At 36.1% G+C, this 9,962-nt stretch overlaps 1 protein-coding gene across 1 annotated transcript; it reads left to right on the top strand.

The window, feature by feature from the left end:
• The first annotated feature begins 4,086 nt into the window (after positions 1 to 4,086).
• LOC131148129 (uncharacterized) lies at positions 4,087 to 9,375 on the top strand. The gene is made up of 5 exons (XM_058097870.1): positions 4,087 to 4,209; positions 4,356 to 4,451; positions 4,557 to 4,707; positions 4,798 to 4,906; positions 9,267 to 9,375. The coding sequence occupies exons 1-5, from the start codon at positions 4,087 to 4,089 to the stop codon at positions 9,373 to 9,375; spliced, it is 588 nt and encodes a 195-aa protein (XP_057953853.1).
• The last annotated feature ends 587 nt before the right edge of the window (positions 9,376 to 9,962 follow it).

Below are 9,962 nucleotides of genomic sequence, written 5' to 3'. Positions count from 1 at the left end.
ATAAATTAAGGAATGATCATATTCGTGGTAAGTTAGGTGTAGCTTCAATAGAAGATAAGATAAGGGAGGGATGACCTTAGATGGTTTAGGCGTTTACAGCGTAGGCAACATAGTACACTAGTGAGGAAGAGCGAGTTAGTTATTGTGGAGGCCGCAGTAAAATGGGTAGGGTAGACCTAAAGTAACTTGGAATGAGATAGTGAGTAAGGATTTAATAGCCCTAAATTTGTTAAAATTTATCCTCCATGATCACATAAATTAGCGAAAAAAGATTTATATAGCCGACCCCACCTAGTGGGGCTTAAGGCTTGGTTTTGTTGTTGTTGTTGTATCACCATGTTGGTATGGATTTGAAAATTGGAAAGGAATATTCAATGATCGAAATTTTTCCTTCTCGTAAGTACATGAACCATGCGAACATAAATTCGAAAATGTTGAACCATTGATTCAACTGTTGTTTGATTTTTACCACAGAGGTCCTGGTACTTTAACTTTTTTAACCTTTCTGCGGGATTGAACATGGTATAGTTTTATATATGGTGGATTAAATTGATTACAATTACAATTGTTAGATTGAAAAATTCAATGTATTATTGAGTTAAAGTGGGCATACCCATTTTATGCATTTAATTTCTAGGTGTAAATGGTCACTGAGTTCCAATAATTGTTGAAGATTGAAGGAAATTATAATTGTCTGCGAGTAGCAGTCCATAACAGCTCAGATTTTTTTTTTTTTTTGTTCTCTCTTCTTTTTATATTACAGGAAATTGTTAGGAATATATGTATATTATTCCTGTGGTTGGCAACCAATTGATTCTTTGATTCCCTTTTGTATTCTTTATATACTGATCCTGTACAGTATTTTGAAATAGAAGAAGTTCACGGAAATTCTCTCCCTCTCTCCCCTATATTCAATCTCTTTCAGTTCAATAATTTTCATTTAGAGCAAAGCAAAAGCCAAATCTTATATGGTATCAGAGCAGTGATGGAGGAATTCATCAATACCTGTCAAACCACTCCTCCAAACCCACCACCAAACACCATTCCTGTGTAGCCAAACACCAATTGGTTAGGAGCTGTTTCTCACGACCCAACGCAGCCCATCAATCCTTATTATATTGGCAGCAGTGATGGTTTAGGTGCCATGCTTGTCACTCATTCCTTGGACTCTAGCAACTACTATTCTTGGGCTAGATCTATGAAGAGGGCCTTGCAGATTAAGAACAAGCTTGGGTTCATTGATGGCACCATCTGTAAACCTTTTGACCTCAATGATCCTCTGATGGAACATTGGTTGAGGTGCAACAACATCATGATAACATGGATGCAGAACACAATGGCAATTGATATCAAGTCTAGCACTACGTATGCAAAGACTGCACATTAGCTTTAGTTGGAGTTGGAACAACGTTTAGCTCAACAAAATGGTCTAAGAATTTTCGAGGTAAAGCAAGGCATCACAGACCTAAAGCAAAACGAAGACTCAGTAAGCATTTATTTTTCTAAACTTAAAACCTTGCTTGATGAATTACTCAATTATGAATCAATCCCTAATTATACCTGTGGAGGGCTAAAAGTTGTAGTTTAGAACCAGCAAAGGGATTGTATGATGAAATTCTTAATGGGGCTCAATGAAACTTATAAGGCTATTAAAGCACAGATACTGCTAATCAAACTTTTTTCCCAAATTGAATGAGGTTTACTCAATTATTCAACAAGAGGAAAAGAGAAGAGAAATTTCTACAAACATCCTGGGCAGTGATTCTTTGGCTATGGTGAGCAAAGGGAATTTTAGCAAACAATCCACTGGACAACAAATAAGGGCTAGGTATTATTGTACCTTCTACAAAATCTTAGGACACTCACTGGAGAGACGCTTTAAAGCAAATCCAAACAAGCCTACATGTACTCATTGCCAAATGTCGGGCCACACAACAGAAAAATGCTTCAAACTACATGGATACCCAACATGATACAAGGGAGAAGGGAAGAACAAACTTGTTATGAATATGGCAAATGCAAATGCAACAGTTGGTCCTAAGCAGGAGGTTCTGAAAGGCAAACCGTAAACGTCATTGACTCAAGAGCAGTATACTCAGTTTCTGGCTCTCCTAAAACCTATCTCTAGCAACCAAGCCTTTATTCCCTCGGCAAATCATGTTGATACCTTGGTTACACCTTCATCCTCAGATGCAAATAGTCACAAAATTTATGGTATATCACTATGTCATTCTGCTTTTACTCCCAAGTCCAACAATATTTCAGAAACTCCTTAGATTCTAGACACTGGAGCAACAGACCATATAATCTGCTCCAAGTCCTTATTTCATTCCATCCAAAGTACTATTTCCTCTTTGGTAGCCTTACCAAATGGTGAGATGGTGCCTGTTACTCATGTAGGAATAGCCAAAGTCACCAAGAATCTTATACTGCATGATGTCCTTTGTGTCCCCAATTTCTCTTTTAATTTGATTTCAACAAAGAAAATGATTCTAGAACTAAATTGTTGCCATGTTTTCTTCTTTGATTGCTACAATGTTCAGGACCTTTTGACTTGCACAACGACTGGCATGGGTGAAGTGAAGCAAGGACTCTACCATATGCTGCAAAAGGAAGTCTTTCCTTCAGCTTTATCTGATGTTTTATCCAAATACAACCTCAAAACCAGCCCTTTAGCCTCTGTCAACAACAATAGTGAATCTTTTGACCTCTGGCACTATAGATTATGTTATTCGTCTTACTCTCAATTTGAATGAGATACCAAATTCAGCATACCAAAACCCTCTAATGATCACCCATGTCTTATTTGTCCTTTAGCTAAACAACACAAGCTACAGTTCCCTGCTAGTCAACATCAATATAAGAAATGTTTTGAACTGATACATTGTGATATATGGGGTCCATGTAATGAGATTAGTCATGATGGTTGTAGGTATTTTTTGACTATTGTGGATTATTTCAGTAGGTGTACTCGGACTTACATGCTGAAATTAAAATCAGAAGCCAACATCAATTTGCAAAACTTTTGTGTAATGGTGGAAACTCAATTTGAAACAAAAGTAAAAACCATTCAGAGTGATAATGGAGGTGAGTTTGACATGAAAGATTTTTATCTAAAACATGGTATTTTTCACCAAATAACATGTGTGGAGACACCTAAACAAAATGCTACTATTGAAAGGAAGCATTAACATATTTTAAATGTTGCAAGAGCACTAAAATTTCAAAGTAGCATTTCATTGAAGTATTGGAACCACTGCATTCTTACGACTGTATATCTCTTTAATAGAACTCCATCTCCATTATTTAATCATAAAAGCCCCTTTGAGATCTTGTTCAAGAGGAAACCCAGAAACCCATTTAAAAGTTTTTGGATGTTTGGCTTTTGCTACCACTTTGGTCAATGGAAGACATAAATTTGATCCAGGATCTAGAAAGTTTGTATTTATTGGTTATCCTTTTAGTGTCAAAGGATATAGACTTTTGGACCTAGATACTGAGAAGGTTTTCATATCTCGAAATGTTGTGTTTTATGAAACTATTTTTCCATTCAAAACAGACAAAATCAGCCATCCTGATACTAATTTCAGCAACATCAATCCACTACCAAATCCAAATGAATTAAGTTTTACTCAAAACCCTATCATTTCCATTCCCACTCTACATATTCATAATCATTCTATGGACACTATAAACCCCAGTACCATTTTAGGAGCGGAGCCAATGTCTACTGCATTACTCGATTCACAAAACAATGAACTGATCAGTTCTCAAAATAACTCCAGACCAGAAACAGAAATTCATGACGACATCCATACACAATCACCCCGAAGATCAACCAGAATAGGGAGAGCTCCTACCCATTTTCAAGACTTCATATGTCAGCAGTCAACTTTTCTTCTCCCATCTCAGGACTTGGACAAGCAGAAAAACCAGATCTTATTAGGTAAGCCCTCTCCTCTAAGTGCCAGCATATCTTATGATAAGTTGTATACACCACACAAGGCTTTTGTGACCTCCATAACCTCACACAATGAACCTAGAACTTACTTAGAAGCCAGTACATCATCTGAATGGGTCGATGCCATGAAAGCTGAAATTGCTACCCTTGAACTCAATGACACTTGGATTATTGTGGATTTACCTCCTGCCAAAGAACCAATATGCTGTAAATGGGTTTACAAAATCAAGTTTCTTGCTAATGGAAGCGTATAAAGATACAAGGCTAGGCTTGTTGCTAAGGGGTACACATAGTAGGAGGGGCTGGATTACCATGAAACCTTTTCTCCCATGGCAAAAATGGTTATTGTGAGAACCTTGTTAGCCATTACAACAGTAAAAGGTGGTTTTTGCAGCAATTTGATATCAATAATGCCTTCTTGCATGGGGATTTAGAGGAGGAGGTGTACATAGAATTGCCCCCGGGGTACTTTAATGAAAGTGGGAGAAAAGTATGCAAATTAAACAAAAGTTTGTTTGGTCTCAAACAAGCCTCATGTCAATGGTACTCAAAACTCTCAAATTTCATCATTCACCAAGGATATATTCAATCCAAGGCAGACTACAACTTGTTCACAAAGGTAACTGAAGGTTTTTTCATAGCTATTTTAGTATATGTGGATGATATAATAGTTGCTAGAAATGATATGGATACAATTGATCAATTGAAGAGATCTCTTGATGACCAATTCAAAATCAAAGACCTTGGTAACTTAAAGTATTTTCTGGTTATTGAAGTGGCCAAGACAGCAAAAAGAATTTATTTATGCCAATGCAAATATGCTTTGGATATTTTAGGAGACTCGGGTACCATTGGCTCTACTCCAGCAAAGATTTCTTTAGATCAAAATGTGAGAATGTCCAGAGAAGAAGGAGAATTACTTCCTGAGCCTGCTCTTTATAGAAGGTTGATCGGTAGATTATTGTACCTGACCATAACCAGGTCTGAATTAGCTTACTCAGTCCAAATGCTGAGTCAATTCATGAAGAATCCAAGAGTTCCACACCTGTAGGCAGCTCACAAGGTGCTACGGTTCATCAAAAGGTCACCAGGGCAGGGTTTGTTTAATCCAACAGACTCAGAAGTCCAACTTAGAGGTTTTAGTGATTCAGATTGGGGGGCTTGTTCAGATACTAGGAGGTCTGTGGCAGGCTACCGCATGTTCATTGGGAAATTCTTGGTGTCTTGGAAGTAAAAAAAAAATAAAGTGTGGTCTCTAGGTCCTCTGCAGAGGCAGGGTACCGAGCAATGGCAAATGTCAGCTGTGAATTGACTTGGCTGAAGTATTTACTTGAAGATTTACAGATTGCTCATCCACAAGTTTCTTTCTTGTATTGTGACAACAAATCAACTATACATATTGCTACCAATCCCATATTGCATGAGAGGACAAAGCATATAGAGATAGATTGTCATTTAATTAGAGACAAGATTCAAAAGGGTTGCATTTCAACAAAGCATGTGACAAGCAAGCTGCAAGTGGCAGACATTCTCACAAAGAGCCTAGGCTCTCAAGCCTTTTATTTGTGCCTATCCAATATGGGAGTAGATGACATCTACTCTCCATCTTGTGGAGGGCTGTTGAAGATTGAAGGAAATTAAAATTGTTTGCAGGCAGCAGTCCATAACAACTCAGATTCTTTTTTTTTTTTTTTTTTTGGTTCTTTCTTTTTCTGTTAGAGGAAATTGTTGGGAATAATTGTATATTATTCTTGTGGTTGGCAACCAAATGATTCTTTGATTCCCTTTTGTATTCTATATATACTGATCCTGTACAGTATTTTGAAATAGAAGAAGTTCACGAAAATTCTCTTCATCTCTCTCTTAGTTCCGTATTTGTTGTTTTTACAGTAAAGCAAATTCTCTCCCTCTCTCTAGTGTATTCAATCTCTTTCAATTCAATAATTTTCATTTACAGCAAAGCAAAAGCCAAATTTATAATTATTACATAAATGTGCACTTTAAGACATTCATATATGATGGGTATGAACCAACTAACGGGTATGATTTGTGATTGTCATGATTTTCATTTGATCCATACAATGATTTCTCTTGATATAACACAAAGGCAATATTAGTATATCATGCACATGTCGTGATGGTGTTGTATTCTCTATGATCCCTCAATTAGGAGTACAAATTATTCTCTTTCTCTCTAAATTTTATAAAATATTTGAAGTAATTTTAAAGTTGAAACAATAATATCTTACAAAAGCAGCCTGACCCATCCTAAAAAAGAAACTAATTTTATAAATTTAAAATCCTCTTTCATTAAAACAATAATGTCTTAAAAAGTAGCACAACTGGTCCTCAATAAGAAACTAATTTTATAAATTTGAAATCCTCTTTCGGTTAATATAGAAGTCCATTAGCTGGAAACCAATGGAAACTACAACTTTGAGTGCAAATTGGTTTCCAAAAAAGTGAGAGGCATATCATTTTCTCTTCTTGGAAAAATAAGTAAGGGCAGGGTTAGCATCAGAGTTGACCCAAAGACCAACTTTAGAGACCCAAAAAATAATAGCAAATAAATAATAGAGAGAAAGGAAAATTAAAAAGGGACAAAGCAGGGTTCGTCGATGAATGCTCTGGTTTCGTCAACGAACTCTCATATAAGTTTCGTGGATGAACCTCAGTGTTTGGTCGACAAAAAGATACTGAGAAGGGTGATTTCAAACCCTTTGGTTCATCGATGAGCTCATCACCTTTGTCGACGAATTCCCTTTTTTGGTTCGTCGATGGCTACACGTGGCTCGTCGACGAAGCCACGTGGATAACTGACTATGTGTAGTCAAAAATTGCATTTTTAGTGAGAGAATTGTTTTCTTACTATTTCTCTGTCTCTAAAAATTCAGCCCTCTGACCTTCTCTCTAAGATTCCAGCCCCGTTTTTCTCCGGTTCGACTATCAGAAGCTACCATAATGATCTTGGGGAGATTCTTTACAAATTAGCCTGAACAGAAATTTGGTTTGAGGAGTTCTAGTATTATTCCAAAATCAGGGTAAGTAGGATATTTTAGGGTTTTCATAGTTATCAGGCTTTTTTGAACTCAAATTTTGTATTAGATGTTGATATACTAGTGTTTAGGATGATTAAACTAGGGTGTTGTGGTTTCAGGGTTTGGGTTTCCAAACACCACAGACATGGGTTGAGGATCCCAGTGGGTGTTATCTCAGGAACCCAGATAAATGATAAATAGTTTATAGTTTAGAAATGTGAGTATGATAATTATTTTGGAAATTCAGTTTATTGTTAGGGAGATATATATATAATTTCAGATAAACGTTGTAGGCGTGTGTTAGAAATCAGTAGATGAACTCAATTGGCCAGGTAAGGGAAATATGTTATGCCAGGTAAATTAGAAATTTTACTAGTAAGGTATAGAATTTGATTATGAGTTACAGGGTATTGTTTTTGAATAAATTAGAGAATGAAAATTATACAGTATTACAAATGATATTTATTGAGTTTTATCTAATTTGTGTGGCATGAGAAATACTAAAAAGTCATAGAATTTTTATACAAATCTATAGAATCATGATTGTACAATTTTAACAGAATTATGATATATAGTTTATACAGTTTTATTTACAGAGCTATGGTTATACAGAGTCTTACAGAATTATAGTATACATGGTTATACAGAAATATGATTATATAGTACTTTACATAACCCTGATTATACAGTATTTTATAGAATAATGAGTATAAAATATTTTTTAAAATCATGATTATATAGTATTTTAAAGAATCGTGATTATACTATATTTTACAGAACCATGATTATGCAGTATTTTACATAATCATGATTATATAGTGTTTTACAGAACCATGATATATAAAACATTGAACCATGACATACAGAAATACAAATATTATAGCGTCATGGTTAATACAAAGAATTATAGAATCATGGTTAATATAGTTGATATAGAATCATGGTAAAATAGATAGACATTACATAGAAATAGCATTATATAGTATCTGACCCTGATGGAACAGAATAGTTTATAGAGTACGGTACCGTAGCTATACAGTATAGAGTGTGCAACCATACGTCTCAGATAGAGTATGGTATTGCCGATTATGCCACAAGTAGAGTAGAGAGCTCCATGGCATATGGACAAGGTGGAGCGGATCTTTCGTGCTATAGGCATATATAGATGCATACAACTAAGCTAGCATTGGTAGGCCAACCAGTGTCTAACCCCGCCTACGGGTCGTACAACCTAGTAATGAGGTGTTAAATCATGATATACAACCATTCAGGAAAGTTTTCAGAGTTATGTACATATACATTATACACAGTAAACAGAGATTACTTATTATAGTCAGAAGTATAATTGAATAGATATCTCAGAAATTTCCAAATTTTAAATAACATAGGTATGGGTTATTATACAAATACTTTTGCATGATTTCTCATTTATAGTTTTAATTAAAGACTATGTTTGCATACAAACTCATATGCCACACACTGATAATAACATGTTTCTCCTCACTAAGAGGTGTCTTACCCCTGCATTATGAACATTTCAGGTAACCTAGAGTGACGTGCAAAGCTAACTCAAAGACAGAGGAGGCGGCTGAGTCGGCATAGTTTTGGGGTGAGTCTTGGGCTGAGTAGTAGAGTCCTTAGTGTTTTGGGATTTTTGGGGAATGATGTACACGTGTGTATATATATGTGTATAGAGGATCAGTAACACTCTGGTATTGTATATTTTGGGATATGGTTTGGATATTATGTTTCCCGCGGCATAGGTACCATACAGAGAATGCACAGGATACCACAACACCTGCTCAACGCCGTGATGATGATAGATATTTATATATGGGGTATTAGAGTTATGTCATAAAGTTTTGAAAAAAAAAAAGGTTAGAAATTTTGGGTCATTACAATTTTTGTATTATAGCTTAGGTTGCTAGGTTTTGTAGACTATAGTGTGCAGCAGAAACAATACCAGAGTGTAGGAATAGATCAGGAATTTGGTGAGTCAATGTTTGGAAATTAAGATGAGTATTTAGGGTTTCATTCCATGATCAGGAAGTAGGATTTTTGTAATGGTTTCTGTGTTTTTCATGGGGTAATGATTTCAAGAAAATCATAGTAAACTATTGTCGAGTTGTGTTTCTTAATTACTAGACTGAATCTTATATCGAGAATAAGGACGATAGATTAATTGATGGTATAAGATTTCAATTAGATGAATATGTTAGATATGTTATGCAGATAAGGTCCTCAGGCTATGTTTATGTCCTTTTCAGGATGGACCTTGGGGGTAGCAGTGCCAACGCTAGTGGAGATGATGGTGTAGGCCCCTCTAGAGCAGGTGGTGGCGATTTAGATGCAATTCTGCATAGTGTGGCTCAGTAGGTTATGACTGAGATTACGCGAAGCTCTAGAGAGCACGGAGTCTCATTGAAAAACCAAAGTTGTACCATCGAAAAGTTTACTAACATGAATCCTCCAGCATTCTCAAAAGGAGCTAACCCTGCGGTGGCCAAAAACTGGATGCAAGAGATCAAGAAAATAATGGCGATGCTCCACTATATGGATGAATAGAGGGCTATCTATACTACCTACAAGTTGATAGGCGAGGCTAAGAGGTGGTGGACGGCTACAAAATTATTGGAGGAGCAAAGACCCACCCCAGCGGCTATGATCTGGAACCGGTTTAAGGAGGTATTCTTCGACAGATATTTTCCTGCCACTGTTAAAGAGGCTAAGGTGTTAGAATTTTTGAATTTGACTCAGGAAAATCTCTCGGTCTAGCAGTATGCAGCAAAGTTCATTGAATTGTCACATTTTGCCCCCTACATCGTTCCAAATGAGATTAAAAAAGCAAGGATGTTTAAAAGAGGTATGGGATAGGAAATTTATAAACAAGTGGTATATCTAAAGCTGTATGACTTCTCTGAACTTGTTGACGGGGCCATAGTAGTAGAGGAAAGTGAACAGAA

The sequence above is a fragment of the Malania oleifera genome, chromosome 1 (genome assembly GCF_029873635.1).
Source record: "Malania oleifera isolate guangnan ecotype guangnan chromosome 1, ASM2987363v1, whole genome shotgun sequence".
Classification (NCBI taxonomy): domain Eukaryota; kingdom Viridiplantae; phylum Streptophyta; class Magnoliopsida; order Santalales; family Ximeniaceae; genus Malania; species Malania oleifera.
This window is presented reverse-complemented; position numbering and strand designations above follow the sequence as displayed.

Coding starts and splice junctions, on each gene's coding strand:
- LOC131148129 (XM_058097870.1), top strand. CDS start 4,087: ATGAAAGCTGAAATTGCTACCCTTGAACTCAATGACACTTGGATTATT. Junction 4,452..4,556: donor TTAATGAAAGTGGGAGAAAA/GTATGCAAATTA, acceptor ATTCAATCCAAG/GCAGACTACAACTTGTTCAC. Junction 4,708..4,797: donor ATTCAAAATCAAAGACCTTG/GTAACTTAAAGT, acceptor TGGATATTTTAG/GAGACTCGGGTACCATTGGC.